Here is a 17,443-nt window from a genome sequence, read left to right on the forward strand (position 1 = left end):
GAGAATACACCTCTCTTCTTCCACACATTGCATTGTACCTTGCAAACCAAGAAAACAAAGAGGCTTCCATTTTTATGTACTTGGTTCATTCAACTTTTTTGTATATTGCACTAACAGCAAAATTCACTTATCTCAAATTAGTTTTTATCAATAGCAATATATTATTTCTTTAGTAGAATATATGAAGTGCAAATCTGCCCTATATTCAACTCAAATGATCTTGGACTGTTAAAGTTTTTATGGTGATCACTGGCTCTCTTCCAAAGCTTGAAAATGATCAACCAGGAGTCTAATTCTTGGCAGGTTTTTGTGGGTTGATAGAATGATTGAGCTTTTACATCCAAAAAGCACTATTTCATAGTTTAAAGAACCATAAAACACCCCTGTACCCATATTCATATAATATATCTCTGTTGTTGCTGCAACTAAAAAGGCTTCTCTTTTCTGTTCATTGTTGATATTACAACAGTAGAGTAGAGCTATTTATGTTGACAAATCTAGACTGAACTGTACCTCATAGAGGTAACCAATGTGAATTCTGTTTCAGGGTTGATTTTACTAAAACAGTGTAGCTTTAACTGAAAAGTAGTAGAATGGACAATTGATGAATTAATAAAAAATAAAGGGCTTAGGCTGCCCAATAGGCATACTATTTTACTGTGAAATCACAGGATTTCTTCTGACCTACTGTATTATGTAGTTTACATCAACAAAGAAAATAATGAGACTCCTCCTGCAGTAAGATTAAACAGTTCTTCTCCTCTTTTACTTCATTTAAATATGGGAGATGAAGAAGGGTGAAGAGCATGTTTCAGACATTTCAGAAATAAATTTGCTTACCAAGGGTGGCCAAAACAATTTACTGCCATCACGATTTATCCGTAAAAGATTTATATCAGCTGATAATAGCAACTGACGGATATAACCATCAGGCTGTACTATTGGCTTGATTCAGTGTTTCTCAAGCACTTATACATTTGTAGCGCTTGTCACACTAATGATCAACAAGTACAACATAAGTTAAATATCAGGTGCTGCCAGCAGGCAGTGATATGAGCGAAAAGGTCTTGCTGGTGCAACATCATTAAATGTTCTTGACTGAATTTGAGGCTGATACAACTGCTGTGCTTTACAGTAACAGATTTCAATTTTATTTACCAATCAAATATAATTAGCTACACAAGCTAAATTAAATTAAATTAAATTAAAGGAAAAATAGATAAAAAATAAGTTAAGAAATTATAATTATGTAATACTGTGAAAATGTGATATTTTGTAACACCAAAATTATTACACAGTAATACACAGTGGAAATAAACTTTCAGTGGTCATATTTGCATCATATCACCACAGAAGCACATATATATTTGATGATCAAACAAGCAAATAGTAAACATGTTGTCCCCCACCAGTGATGTAGTTCCACCCTTGGGTCAGTCAGTGATTGCTGAGTGTACTTGAAATATGAGTGAAATTGTATAAGCATTTTCGTATGGGACAATGAAAGGACAGATTGACCATATATTTCTGTTGCCTACTCTCCTCAGAATTAGGCTTACAAGTTATATCTTGAAATGTAGTAACTGTAATTGTCCTGTTTTTACTCAATACAGTACAAAATATAAGAACTACAATACGCAATAAATACAATCCGTACATTACACAATGTACACTACAATACAATTTATAATACAATATACAATATAACATACAACACCAGGAGCGTGAGTGTTATGAATAATATAGATGCTAAATGATAAGTGATATATGGTATTGCACAGTAGATAAGTGGTAATATGATATAAGTAGTCAACACTGACAGCACAGTGGTAGTGCAGTGATGAGTGCAATAACAGTACAACAGTCCAACAACTGTACAATAACTACAGTGTCTTGTGGTTAGAGGTTTGCCCAAAAACTCTCCATTGACTCTCACTTCAACACATCAACCCAGTCTGATGTCTCCAAGTGTGTAGCGTGTGTAGACTATTATGTTACCTATGATAACTTAAACTGTATTGCTTTACCACTGAGTCCCCATTCATTGTCCCCCACATTGTATGATAACTTTAACTGTATGACCTGCTTTACCACTGAGTCCCCATTCATTGTCAAGCAGCACAAAGTCAATGTTACAGTGTGACTAACTAACAAACAAAGGAACAAAGTAACGGACGGAGACCAATCCATAGTCCCCCCTTTGGTGGGGGACAACTACTAATGTCTCAACTGTTGTTGATGAATACATGTGCACTGATGTCAATTTTAAAAGCAAGAGAGTTACTGTGGGATAATGAACAGCGTATTTGCATTTGAAATATCACATGCCAAATGAAGTTTGGGTCTGCTATTGAATTATCACTAAAATTAGTTAAATGATTATATGTTTAGTAAATATTTGGGATAGATAGATAGATAGATAGATACATAGATACATAGATAGATAGATGTTGCTTCAGCTATTGGAGCACAATGTAAGGACAGGCTCTTGTAACGACTGTCTCTCCTCCATGCTGTGTGTACTCAGGGATGGCTGCTGGACCACGTAGAAATATGCTACTTTTTTTTATGATTTATTTTAGGCATTTTTATGCTTTATTGACAGAGAGATAGTGTGAGAGAGAGACAGGAAGGTATGGGAGAGAGAGATGGGAGAACATGCAACAAACGATTTGAACCCGGGTCACTGCGGGAAGGACTGAGCCTTATATGGTACGCGCTCTACTCGATGAGCCACCGGGGCACCCCCAGAAATGTGCTACTTTTAATACTTACAAACTTACCTAGAATACTTAGAGACCACTTAGAAATATGCGAAGTAAATCCTGCTACACGTCCGTTCCAGTTGTGGTCTGAAGATATTTGCTGCAACATTGCTGACTCTGCGTCACAGAGAAACTTCAGAGTGAATCATATTTATTTATATGGGTCAAACTTTCAAACTTCAAACTTTTGTTTTTTTCAACTGAGGGTGCTGGAACGCCGTTCCTGATCGTTCCAGCCCAATTTAACCCCTGCCCATGTCCTAACCTGGAATTTGCCGAAATGTCAAACCCCGGTCTTCAGAGGAGTCATTAGTGTATGACATACAGATTCCGAGCTACAGTGGTTTTTCCCTTCTCTGTGTTAGTTTTGAGCTGACAGAGGCACTTTCTCTCAAAGGCGGGGAGGTCTTTCGTATCATTCAGAGCACCCTGAATAACAGTGGGAGTGAGAAGTTGTCTCTGCCAGGTCACACTGACTCTAAACTACAGCTCTCACTCATTATAGTCCTTAGCTAAATGGAGTATGACCCCCTTCCCTCACTCACAATGAATAATTTGATTTTACTTGGGTCATGATTTACCAGTTTAATTTTTTCTTTCATTACAGCAAGTGAAAAATGCTCTGAAGTACACAATTGGATTTGCCATTGTCTGCGTGGTGCTCCTTTTAATTGGGTAAGTTGGAGACATGGATGGCTCATACTGCTACACGATAGGTGGAAAGGGGTGTGGATAGAGCATTATGTTCAGTTAATGAGAGAGGAGGATCCCTTCAAAGAACAGCTATTGGCGCCATCTGTCTGGCCATGATTCGCTATTCAGAAAAAAAAAAATCAACTACAGTATAGCACTATCTATCTAAATATTGTTGTATTTCTTGTCTATTTGAAAAAAGTCCAGTAGATTAGAAAAAGCAGTTGAAAATCTCGATTCCCTGCATTTTCCCTATTTACCATGCAGATGTGGAGGGCATCTCAAGTGTTCAAGTCTGACATTCCAGATAAATCCATTGAGGACTTGATGACTAAATCTATAGTGATGCACAGTCTCAGCCATGTCCCATTTATCCTCAGGTTTATACTGGTTGTGTTCAGCAACACCTGCACAACATAAACATAATGGATTTCTTTTGCAGCCGTGACAGCAACATGCTCAGAGTTCAAGTTACACAATTTAATGTGCTCCCTCAACCATTAAATGGTGCACTGGTGGAAGGCCTACCTGGTTTGTGAAAATGGAGGACCTGTGCCTTTAGTTCTTTACAGCTTTAAGTTGGAAAGTTAGGACAGAAGGCAATTTAGTCCCTGTTTTACCTTATGAACTGGACCTATTGCAGCTTTGTTCTGGGGAATTGTTGTTTTGGTCCTTTGATTTTCAACAACATGATAGCTTTTATCCTGGACTGCTTCTCTGATACCTGGAGACATAAGGCCTCTGTTTGCTGACTGTTCACTCAATAGGTTCTTGCTTGATGATACAAGGCTTTTGTTTGCAGCCTCTACCTGACAAGGCCTTAAACACCTTAAACAACCTCTGACCTTTCACTGCTGCACGCATTTGATGTCTTCTTTAAGGTGTTTTAATGTGTTTGTCCCTGTTTTCGACAGATGCTCCATTAGTTCCTTCTTTGCCTGTCAGTTTGACAATCATGATGTTGCCTAAGATGCTACAGTGTTACTGCTTACTCTTGAGTTGTTGAATAGCTATTTTATGTCAGTGTAAATATTGAGATTTTCAATCACTTTCAACACTAAACTCAGTAGTGTACCTAATTAAATTGTATTTAATAAGGACCACTTAAAATTGTTTGCCAAATTGGCTTTCACTCAAGTTAAACTAAAAATCAATGTTCGTTCATTATCTGCTATAAAGTTGGTGAGTGACCTAAAACATTGGATTTTTTTCCCCTGCCCAAATTTCAATCTAAACATTATCTTGACTGACACTCATGGGCATGTTAGAGCAGGATGGTTTGCATAACCTGAAAGCGCAAATTAAGAATATAGTTATGTTGGTTCTGCCATTTATTTACATGGCTTATAAATAATTGTCACGCGCTCATTGCTCCCATCTCTTCCCAATAGCAACAAATAGATTGCTGATTGATCATAGCCCTACTACAACTGTAAGAGTTAGGTTTATATTCGCACATCCAAACTCAACGCCATCTATTGTCTTATCGGGGCTAATCCTGTGCATACATCCTCACAGATGTACAGACGCATCCACAGACTCCACCAGCACTGACGAATACACAGAGCCCAGCTTTGATTTAGGTGGTCCGTCCTGTGCACCTAATAATAATATACTAAAACATGAAATGTAAAAAATATACAATATGTACAGAATGTGCAGATTTGAATATGTACCTTACTAGCTGTTCACTCAAAAACTCAAAAACTCCAGATGTAGGTACGTGTATGTGCTTTGTTGGCTGTTCTCATTATCACTATTGTTATCAGAACATATTTATAGCTGGAGGTAGCATACATACAGAAATGTGTCCAGAGATAGGCCTAGGAAAGCAGTCCAGGATAGTTTGTACAGCTAATGCAGGCGCCCTGCTGCAACACCCTCCTAGTTGGCTGAGGCTGAGGCCATTGGCAGAGTAAGCATTGTACAGTCTGGAGTTCAGTTAAGTCCTCATCCTCCCTTCTGCTACTGCTTCCAGGGTGTCCAGGCTCAACCCTATGACAGAACCAGCTTTTTTCTCTAGTTTGTTTATTCTTCCCACATCCCTTGCCTTGATGCTGCCTCCCCAGCACAGCACCACAAATAGCACTGGCCACAAGTGATTGGTAGAACATGTAGTGTAAGAAAGAGCAACATACACACTTCCCAATTAAAATATTTAGTAGGTGCTAGAATGTATCTTACAAGGAATGAAAAAGGTGCTTCCAGTGTTCCCACACATGTATTCAACTATTTTATAATGTTTCGATCCTAGGTCATCAGGTGTCTGCCATAGGTAGAGACAGGTGTCCATTTGTAGTAGAGTAGTCTGTTGCATACATTGAAAGACCTGAGCCTCCCTAGAAAGAATAATCTACACTGCCTTCTCATGTACAGTACCAGTGCAGTGGTTTATACATACAAATACTTATTTTCTTTCTGATGCGAACACACACACACACACACACACACATACCCGCACACAAACACTATTAGTGATCCTCAATGTATGAGACTGAATGACATTCCATAACGTAATAATCAAGTGTAATTTGCCAGTAGCACATCCAGAATTTCAAGACATATCTTTTCATCACTTATCTGGATAACTATAATCCTACTCACTTTTGTTTGATGGACAAACAAATAATACAGTCTAACAAGCACCTCTTGCTGCTGAAAATCTGTTTTCTGTCTTTGACTTTTGCAAAAGTAGTTACAATGTCCTGCAAGTTATGGAGTTCTCGTTGTTCTCCATATTTTTTGCTAAATGGAGATTTGAGCTAGTCCTGCAAGCCTCTCTGGAGACATGGTTGAGCGGAGATAGTGTATGTCTAGATAACATCACTCACTCCAATTTGAGTACCTGGCAGTGAGTCCTCCGGGAAAACAGTTGAAAACAGGCACAAACACGTTAAAAAAACACCTTAAAGAAGACACATCAAATGCATGTCTCATTAATGTGCATATTAATACATCTTGATTAACACAGGATTGTGCGAGTTCCCGTGAGATTAGAGGTCTTGATGTCAGCGATGTTTCAGAAGTCAGCAGGATGATGTCAGTTATATCGTTAAGTGTGTCCTACCCCATCCATCCTTCCCTAATCATCTAGTGTGAACCGATTGACAGACAAAAAAAATCTGTGAAATCTATTGTTATATATGTGAAGCAGTGCATTTTCAAAATTGGTTAGAATTGTAAGTCTTCTAGTGTGTTCCCAGCCTTAGCCCACTGAGCCACCATGTTGCCCATGATTCTATCCTTGAAGGTTTTCTCCCTATACGAATTAAGATCCAAATAAAAAAAATAAAGACACTGAAGAAAAACTCTGAGAAAGCAGGTGTTTCAAAACAAATATTGAAAGGGACAGAGGAAGAGAACAAGACATGTTGTTGGGCGGACCTGGACTTGTTAAATGACATTTTTCCACCGAAGAGATATTATAACCGGTAATGAAGGAGAAGTCAATTTTTCAGATAAGGAATTTGAAGAGTTAATTACAGGTTTAGACAGGCAAATCTTAAGTGTAACAGCTGTTGTTCATGAACAATAGACTAAACATAGGCATATCTGTCAACTACTATTTTGGACAGTGAGAGGCCCAAAATAACCTACTAACTTTACTCTTGTTTTTACTTGCACTAAAATATAGTTCCATTTCTTTCAGAGCCTTCGTTCCTCTTGAAACCCCACCTGGTCAGAATTCCACTCAATGGGAGAAAGTACAGTACCTTTTTGAGGAGCTCGGGAGTAGCCGTAAGTATAGCCCCTTTAAAGTTTTTTCAACTTGTGCTTTATTTTCCTAGTGCTGATTGATTCTAATCAAAATTTTGTCAATTACTCTAATGGTAAAAGTATGGTGTCTAATGTTAAAAAGCATGCTACTGAAATTGCCATTTGCTATTGGCTGATCTTTGGTGTCAAGTGATCACCGTCTATAGAGTACAACAGGTGGTAGATGTCAGGCTTTACACAGATTTGAGTTTGGTGTTAAGTTACTCTTTAAGGATGGAATGTGTCACACATGCTCACACATTTTAACACTGAGTCATATTTTCTTTTGCCGACCAACATGGCTGGTAAGATTTCAGAATTCCAAGTAGAACATTTACCAGAAGTGTTTTAAATAGGCTTGAATAAATTGAAAGCTTGTACTTCTGAGTTTGACAGTCGTGCACACAATTCTCGTTTATTCAAGTACCTTTTAGTCAGATATATTAAAACAGTTGTGCTGCAACAGCAGAATGAAGAAGATAATATGCTGTTAGTATTAGGTAACATTACAAAAAATGGCTGCTAGCATTAGGTAAACCAGCGAACAGAACACCCACACAAAATATGAATGAAAACAACACCCCAACCTTAGACCCTCAGTGAGAACACAGAAAAACTCCATGGCCATGCTTGCATTGGGTGCAGAGAGTTGATAACAAAAGGAATAAACAGAATAAGAATGCTGTAGTGAACATCCAGATCTAATGTGGTGACATCAATGCAAACTCGGTCACCATCATCATCGGTGTCACCAAAGTCGTCATAAGAACGACACCCTGTGCAGGGACATCAGCGCCGTCTCAGTCACCATGGCCCACAACCACCACAGAAGAGGGAAGAAGAGTCAACGACCACAAAGGACACCAATGCTGCCCAGCCATAGCCACAGCCAGATTAGGTTGGCTGAATAGTAGTGAAGATAAATAGTTTTTAAGCTTGGATTTAAAGACAGTTATAGAATTTGCCTCTGTAATCTGTAGTCTAACCCTGAAGCCAAAAAGGCCAATGACAAAGCCCGCTCCAAAACCCGAGTGAACATTGCTGCAGCATTTCAAAGGTGGAGGTAGATTAGGACTCTGAAAAACTTCAAGACAGGATATGCAACAGGTATGCAACCTATGATGTAGCTAACGTTAGCCACACAGGCTAGCTAGCTAGCTAACGTTTCACGCCTGGATTCCACCGGGCACGGATCTATGACGTTGCGTCTGCGACGCGGTATTGTTCCGTCCTCCGCACGGCTTCATGCCACACTGGGAGCATTTCAGAAGCAGAGCGTTTTGTCTGGCCGGTTTGTTTGACTTGCTGATTTGGTCATTTTCCTTGATTTTTGTGCTTCTACCAGTAGGTTACGTAGTTAGTAGTAGTAGTAGTTATTGTTGTTAATTCCTACTTTGTTGTGCTGTAGCCTACATTCAAAGTTAATACAGTTAAGTCCAGTTATGAACAGCATGGATCAAAGATTTATGGCTGTGTTTTAGTTGTTAAAAAATACATTCATCCTCATAATTATTTCGTATCTATATTTCACATACAGTGTCTGTTAGCAGGAGGAGAACACTTTTATTTATTTATTCTCCTTTTCTCCTTGGTTATGACGTCGATGTAGTGATGTGATATATGATCGGGAGTCTGCACAGGGTGTTTTATTTTGAAAATTGACCGGATGATTTCCTGCCCAGCTCGATCTGCTCTGTGCAGCTTGACGCCACTCGTCGCGGCTTCCGTCAAAAATAGACTAGGTGCATATTTTTAGTGAAGCAGATCAGAGAGCCGCTTCTGGGATGCTTCTGAAACACGCTGCGGCACGTCTGGTGGAATCACAAGCATTGTCTAGAGCGGCCGCGATCAGCTCCGGCGGCCAGAACGCGACGCGGCCGCCCCCGGTGGAATCCGGGCGTTTTGTTGATGACAACATAGTAGCTCACCACTGAGACACACGTTTGCTGATGTTGTTGTAGTTCCTATGGCTGCCGTTAGATGTTACTAAAGAGTCCATATTACTGATTGTTCCTTTAATTCACACGAGATTAACATATTAAAAACTTTAATTTTAAATTTTCTGTTTAAATTTTATATTCACATTTAAACAATTACCAACAATTGTATTTATATTTCTGAAGCAAAACAAAATGCTAGTACAGTGAGTTCTCTCTGACTATATAGCCTCATTTTGAACACAGAGATATGATATTTAAATCTACCAATTCAAATAGTCTAGAATTGATAGTTCACTGCATGATTTCAAGAGTATAAAGGCCCTCTCTATGCATCTTGGCTTTTTGAATAGAGCATAGCCTCTGCCCATGCTCCTGTTCATGCAGGAATAGCTCCAAATGTGGAATACTAACAATCCTCTGGCCTTATGCCATCTGGGGATCAAGGAGGAAGTCGACCCATCTGCCTCTCTTCACTGTAGTGGACCCCTACACGCTCCTCCCAACCTTCCTCCCTTGGCACAGGGGGAAATGGCTAGGCTGCTGAGGAGGAAATGTGAGGATCATCCCTTTTCTAATTCCCCATCTCTTCTCTCTCCAGATGGGAGGTTAATTGAGCAAAGGGAAGACACTCTTGCTAAGTAAGCCTCCTGACCCCTTTGCTGTGACTGTTAATTTAGGCCACTGCATCTTAAATGGGCTGACCATTACATTTTTCACTATGCTCCAATGATGCCTGGATGCATTCAAGATCACTAGGTATGCTATTCATTCTCAAGGCCATACAGCATAATAATGCATTATTGCCTGTTGCTTGCAGTGATTCTGGGCATTCAGGGCATTCTTTGCATCTGTATGTATACGATAGTATGATAATAAAAGCAGTTCCTCTGAGAATTGTTTGCATTCTTATTGTGCTTCCCCTGACATAAAACTGCATACACAGGGAATACAGCACCAAGCTAGTGTATTTTTGAGAATATTCAACTATCCATCTGCAGTTGGGGTGGGAAAGTAAGCCTAATTCCTCAACTGCACTAGACCAATTGAGAAGAGGTACTCTTCTCTCCCCAAGCCTCTTAGCCCACGGGAGAGAAAGGCGTCTGAAATCCACAGTAATCCAGTGATAGCCTTGAGTTATTCTGTGACTTGCTGTGTGAGAACCACTGTCCTTGAAGAGGTGTTAAAACGGTCACAGTCCTCATATCCTTCCCCTGGACTCTCAGGGCTCTGAAGATACATCAGACATTATCTTGAATATGAAACCACTGATTTTTTTCGCAATAATAATAAATGTTAGGTCTTCTTTCCATAACACAGAATGATGTAGGGTATGAGCCATTGCAGCTTCAGACTGGATTTGTAATCTGACAGAGTGATAGCCCGCTGATGTCAAGATGCCATAATGAGTAATGGCTGCCCCTCAGCCTTCTACACCAGTTAAAGAAGCCCTTCTTCAGGCCTTATTTGCACTGTTAAAACTGTCAGGCATTGTATCATCCTATCATTGACAGAGTATTTAATTAGCATTTAACTGTCCCATTTATACTACTAGTAAGAACTTTAGTGGGTTTAGCCACTTCTGTCACCTTTTGAAATTGAGCAGACAGTAGATTAATGCTAGACTGTAGCTTGAAAGAGGAAAACTACCACTCTGTTACACTGGTAATTTTTAAAAATTAAAAGGTTTCATTGTCAAAGCCTAAACATTAAATGTCCTTTACATCCAACTAATTTTCTATTGTTTCTTCAGATTGTATGACATAAGTGCTTTGCCTGCGGATCGTGCATTATGGAGCGAAAGTTTGTTTGGCACTTACATTTTTTATTTTTTTTGCTACTAGGGAATCCCATTTATTCCAACTGATGAGCTGCAAATAAGATATTCAGGTGTCCTGTTTTCAGTGCAGCTTCGGCATTTTGCCAAGAAATTGCAAAATATCGCTTCTTGAAACTTTCTGCCAAGCTTCTCTCTGTTTTGCAATGAAAATTGATAGAAACAAATGGATTTGCCAGCTCAAATAGGATATTTGTGCATGTGTATCAATGCACAGTATCATTACCTGAGGGTTTTAACGGTACAACAATAGAGCTCTATAACATAGTACTGTACATATACATCTATATCTTGAAAGGATTTTCTGTCCATTTATGTGAATATAATTTCCAAAAGCTTTCACCCTGTTGGTTCACTGGGACTGGATTGCCTTGTAGGAAAAGTTGATTCAGCATTCCATGTTTCATGTTCATTTCATGTTTCGCAGACTTTATTGGTTTGTAGTAATTGGTTTTGAACATTTTCGGTTTTGAACGTTTTGAACAGGTCTCTCAGGTGTTTATAAATGTCAGTGGACCTTGTCTAACAATATCCACAATGTGGAATCTCACGTAGCCACACCTGCGTGTCAAACTAACGGAGGTCTGGAGGACTTCTTGCCAGAAAATGTTTGATAACGAGACTTTGCGGAGCCAGAGGTTGTCTCCGAGTTTGAAAACGCACACCCCGGAAACAGCACCTCTGGTTTGTTTTTCTGTGCGGGTAGAAACAATTTTTCTTTTTTTAGTTTAGCTACGCTAATGATAAAAAAGATGATAACTTTTCCTTAAGACTTGCTTCTGTTTTGTCAGAAGTATGCTCTCGACATCAAATGGAGTCAATGACAGCTTCTTTGCTTGAAGATTCTGCTCCAAAACAGGAATGTAATGGCATGTTTACCAACAGGCTACAGTAAAAGTAGGACAACGCACCAACACCATGCTCCACCCTTGCGCAATTTTATTGGTTTTAAGCATGACGACATATCGTCTCCACCCTTTTCTAACCAACTGTTCTGCTTGAATTTCTCCAGACCTTGTTTTGCTTTACACAGAGGTCTTGATACGTAAGATTAAGGTGGTAGTGGCTGAATAACCTAAATAACTGAATAAATAACATGCACTTAATGTTTTCTCTCTGCTGTTTTTTAATATGCAAGAGTAAATAAACATGATTCGTTTGTATTGTGTTTGAAAAGTCAAATTTGTATTGGCTTACCTGCTGAAGGATAACAAAGTTTATCAGTTAAAGCAGGATGTGATTGGTTGGGTTAGATGCTCAACATTGCTCAGTTTTTGCTGGCGATTTTGAAAATAATTGCATAAATAACAGAGTTTTGGATTTCTTTAGGGGTTTATAGTGAAGGTGGGATGTTTTTTTGTCAAGGCGGCCGGCCTTGACTATACAGTGCTGTGGGAATACGTGGTGTAATATGATTCTCTTATGAATGATGTTGTATTGTTTTGTATAAAAGCTGACATAAGAAAAACTGTAGATTTGAAGGCTTGACAGTGGCTTCATTTAGCCTTCTATTCAGACTGATATAGCCATAGACCGTTAACATTAATAGATAAAGTGAACCACCCTTTCATCATTTTCTATGAGTTGTGCTTAGAGAACAAAAAATAATATATTTTCTTGCTCTTGGTGCCCTAGTACAGCCATAGTGACCATGGGAATTTGAGCATGCGTAGTAATATTTCATAGTCACTTAATGTATTCAGAATCTGAATAAAAAAAGTTGTCTGCCATTGCATCAGTGCCTGGAGCCTTTTCTCCTGTGTAACTGCTTGGCAAGCGTTCAACTACACCATTGCAGTGTTGTAGAGTTGCAGAGTTGTAAAACGTAGATGTGTGGGGGGAGATAGTGGGGGAGAGAGATAATCTTTCTATTTTTTATGTGTGTTGCATAGGTACTGTAACAGTTACACTTGCCATTTTGATGTGATTTTTGAGATCTGACTCTAAAGATCAGATTTTATATCATATCGCTTTGTCTCCAAACTTAGCTTTCTCTCTCTCTCACCTCTTTACATTGTGATTCTAGTCTGGACGTAATCCAACCCCAATGTCCATAAAACCAATCTCAATGCAACCCAAACCACTTCTATATCTGGTTTTAAAGATCTGACAACAATGTGAGCAAAATCTGATTTTTGTGCATCCAGATCTGTCACATAATGTGTCCTGGCAGGATTGGATGATAGAAGTCACATTGAAATGAAGTGTAACTGTAGTCATAGATCAGAAACTACTTATGTGACTGCTTTCGCTATAGAATTATGCGGTTGTCAAGATTTGAAATGTGTCCTGAGAGCCTATTATTATTATTATTAGGGGTCCAAGCACATAGTGCGGGGAACCCTATTGTTTTTGTTCGGATTCTTCTTCTTCTTCTTCTTCTTCTTCTTCTTCTTCTTCTTCTTCTTCTTCTTCTGCTTCTTCTTCTTCTTCTTCTTCTGTCCTAAAAGTATCTGGATCTCAGAAACCGTAAGAGCTACAGCGACCAAACTTGGCAGATAGGTCCAAAGTCTCAGCCACTACTCAGGTTACGAAATCCACGTCAATTGGCCTCATGGTGGCACTATAGCAAGCAACTTTACGTTTTGGCCTATAACGTCTGAACCATATGGGCCACAATCAAAATTCCACTTTCCCTGGATTCCTTGGTTCATTCTGCATCCATCCATATAGGCCCCGCCCCACACCTAACTAGATTTTCCGCCATTTTGAATTTTGTCCAAAACCGTTTTTTTTGCTACTCCTCCTACAAATTTTGTCCAACCATCACCAAATTTGTGACACAGCATGTCTGGACACAAAAGTTATTGAGCAGTTTTTTGATATTCCACACCGTTTTCATATAATCGACTTCCAAAGTTTGGTCAACTGTCGTGGGTGGGGCCTATTTCACAAAAATCGCCATAAGTCAGGAACGCATTGTCCTATGGTAACCAAACTTGGTACACGTGTGCAGGTATGTACTCTGAGCCAATATACAAAAATTGGTGTCATTTCACCCATAGGGGGCGCTATAGCAACATTTCAAATTTTAAAAGGCCATAACTCAGTGACTGTAGATCATAGGAACAAAACAAAACTTGATTGCTGGATTCCTTGGGCCAAGTCGCATCTATCCATATAGGCCACTCCCATTTCAGCCCACAAGGTTTTCCACCATGTTGAATTTTGTCCAAAACAGTTTTTTCGCTTCTTCTCCTACATATTTTGCCAATCTTCACCAATTTTCGCTCACAGCATGTCTGGACTGTCCTGCACAAAAGTTATCGAGCAGTTTTTTGATAGTCCATACCGTTTTGCTACAACTGGCTTTCAAAATTTGTAGGCAAGGCCTAATATACAAAAATTGCCATAAGTCAGGAAGTTGTTGGCCTACCTTAAACAAATTTGGTACATATGTGCACAGGTCAACTCTGAGGTAGCATGCAACATTTGGTGGTATTGTAACCATAGTTGACCATAGTTAAAATACTCTAAGTCTCTAAATAGCCTATAGCTTGGACAGTCTCATTACTTGGCCCTATGTTTTTTTGTGCTCCCGCCATTGCCCCCCTGTGGACTCAGTAGCCTAATGGTTAATGAATAGGTCTACCATGCAAAAGATCATGGGTTCAAATCCTGTGAGTAACGCTGTCTCCTCACACCACTAAGCATAATGTCTTAAGTTTCTAATTTTTGGACAAATGACCATATGAAAAGATGAACTTGACAGAAGTCACGGGCCAACACAAAAGCCGGTGTTAGACTGCATGTCCGAACTTCACAACATGTTATTTTTTGTGTGTGTCTTTTGACCTTCTGTAATGTTTTGTCTATCTGTCTGTCTTACCAAATTGTGCTTGGACCCCTCAATCGTCGCTTGTGGCTATATTTATTATAATTATTATTATTATTATTATTAGTAGTAGTAGTAGTAGTAGGAGTACCTACATTTCATTATTTTTGTTACTTTAATCTTGTTTCAGAGCTCCTTGTGTCTTTCTTAGATGAACACCATTGTAGTGAAAATTTGTATGCTCTATTTCCCTCCTTTTATAGCTAATACAAGTTGAAACTAAATAGCTTAATATTTACATGCCATCATTCTGTTCTGTATGGTTCCTTGGAGAATTATACAGGTTCCTCCACATTTTCAAATTGGAGAAACCCTAAAGTTTCTTTGAAGAATCCTTTCTGTTTTAGAGTGTACTTTATCAACTGTGCATGCGTACTGCTAATGCAATCATAAAATTATTTGCATGGGTATATAAATAATATATATACTGTATAAATAAGGGTTACTTTATTTATAAATGCTTTAGAGACTTCAGATGAGAAATTCATGGTGAGGCAGTTGAAGTGCTGCTGCTGTCCAAATTCAGCAAATAGTGGAGGGCGAGTTGTTTAAAGTTGTTATCTTTTGACGTTTTTCTGCCTTCCCTCAAGTGTGGGATATTGCTTTATCTAAATTGACTAGTTCCTCCTCAACATTGGAACTGAAGCCAAATTGTGCCCAAAATAAAATATTACATTCAGGTTTTAGAACCACATCTATGGCCATTCTTTTCTTTTTTCTTTTTCTTTTCTATAACTTCTGTAAAACAGTAGAACTATTACCCCCATTTGAAGTGGAACAGTTGGTTGTTTTAGTTTTCAACTTCACCCACAAAAAGAGCAAACAAACCTTATGGCGATAAATGTATGGTAACTTTCCCAACTCTGCTATAAGCCTCCAAATACTGTGGTTTGACAGTATATGGTTATTGGTGCAGTCCTGTGTATCCCATCCCTAAACCTTACAGCTGCTTCTTACTTCCGTTTGGTTCATCTTAGTGTGAGCTTTATGTGTCGCCGTAGTTGCATGATTCTATCATGCCACAGAAGCAGTGTGCTACGGCTAAAGGAGCTCTTTAATAAACACCTCTCTGTACAAGTCTCCTGTGTGCGCGCAAGCCTGAAGGGCTATATATGCGCGGTGAGATAAGAGCCACCTCATTCCATTGCTGTTGGAATCGAGGCTGTACAGATGTGGAGCACCACCGATAATAGACAATATTCCCTCTGTTTAATCCCCGGAAAATCTGCTCAAGAAACCAAGCAGAGAGGCAGCAAACATCTATCCCTCTCTTTGTGCAGAGTTCATGAACAGAATGCTCTCCATGCAGAACATGGAGCTATTGTCTCCTTTACCAAGCTCACCACTAAACAAAGGCTGCAAAATCACAATGAAACACTCGGGAATAGGAAACATCCATTCAAATGTTAATGTTCAGCCCAGCTGCCTGACTTCAAAGTTTTCTTTTTGCATACAATACAATAGAGACCAGGTATATAATTTATCTCCATCTTCCCCCTCTTTGTCCTGCTGCTTGTGAAATGCCTTTAAAAGAGAGTGATAAATGTTATAAACAACTCAAATTATACATGCCCTGAATAAGGACTTCATATTCCTGATCAAATGTCACTCCCAAGGAGAAAGGAGAAAGGCAAGCAGAGACCCACCTATGCCCATGCTGACAGGTGGGCTGAGCACCACTAGGTTGCTGCCGAGGGGGTTGGGATAACCGCGAAAGACAACTGTGTAGCTTTTACTTGGAACCCTATGACAGGTGGGATCCTGACAGGGGAGAGAGGCGATCAGTCTCTTCATCAATCCCTGTCTTCGGGCTCCAGCTCTGACAGCTGGTGTGACACCTACTGTTGCCCTTGCCTGATGGGTGGTCCCCTTTCTGCCTCAATCAAAGGTGACACACATCAACTCAACCTACAGTGAAGGATCCAGATGTTTAAATACTATGCTTGTGTTCAATCTACAAAATGACAGTAATGGAAAAAGAATGAGGGGGCAGACATTGTGCATTCCTAATTCATGAGCTAGAGGACAGGAATTGTTCACCCAATTGTAATAGCTTACCAACTAAAACATAATTTTAGGAAAGTGTGCATGAATTGGGATAATTAGCTTTGCCTAGCAAAGCTAGCAAGGCTTGCTGCTGTCACTAACACTGCCTAGAGTAGGCAATCTGTAAATATGCTCTGGCAGTATTTTTATTATTTATTTATTTTTGTAACTATTTTTTTTAGCTCCCTCGCTAACCATTGCATTGCCTCCAAAGCAATGCCAACATTTTCCTAAAGAGATTGTTTGCTACAATGCCTCCATAAAGGGCGAGTATCAAATCCAGGAATGCCGAGTCAACTCTTGTGGCCTTTTGGAGAAGATTCTTCTCAGTTGTCTTGGAGAGAAATAACTCAGCAGGAACGTGAGCACAGAGAAGTAGCCTATCCTTGCAGTTTGATATTGGCTGTGTGCTTGACGTCATGCACACAATCAGTTAAGACACACAGCTGTTCATTTTCCCATCTGTTTCAACCGGATGCTGGTTGTGTTGTTTTGATGTGATGCACTGTTCTCGCAATGAATCGTGGGGCTTCCTATTCATTCCCCTCTGCCAAGTCACCATCCGAGAACCATG

The 17,443-nt window shown here is 39.4% G+C and overlaps 1 protein-coding gene across 1 annotated transcript in view; it reads left to right on the top strand.

Annotated features, from left to right (window-relative positions):
* Positions 1-17,443, top strand: part of lmbrd1 (LMBR1 domain containing 1) — an 86,259-nt gene that overhangs the window by 18,505 nt on the left and 50,311 nt on the right. The window contains exons 5-6 of the mRNA XM_071522439.1: positions 3,373-3,440; positions 7,108-7,196. Coding sequence (XP_071378540.1) covers positions 3,373-3,440; positions 7,108-7,196 — 157 coding nt within the window. The remainder of the gene's footprint in view (positions 1-3,372; positions 3,441-7,107; positions 7,197-17,443) is intronic.

The sequence above is a fragment of the Centroberyx affinis genome, unplaced genomic scaffold (assembly GCF_046629955.1).
Source record: "Centroberyx affinis isolate AG114_WGS23_722 - 3 ecotype Tasmania unplaced genomic scaffold, CSIRO-AGI_Caff_v1 ptg000987l_1, whole genome shotgun sequence".
NCBI lineage: Eukaryota > Metazoa > Chordata > Actinopteri > Beryciformes > Berycidae > Centroberyx > Centroberyx affinis.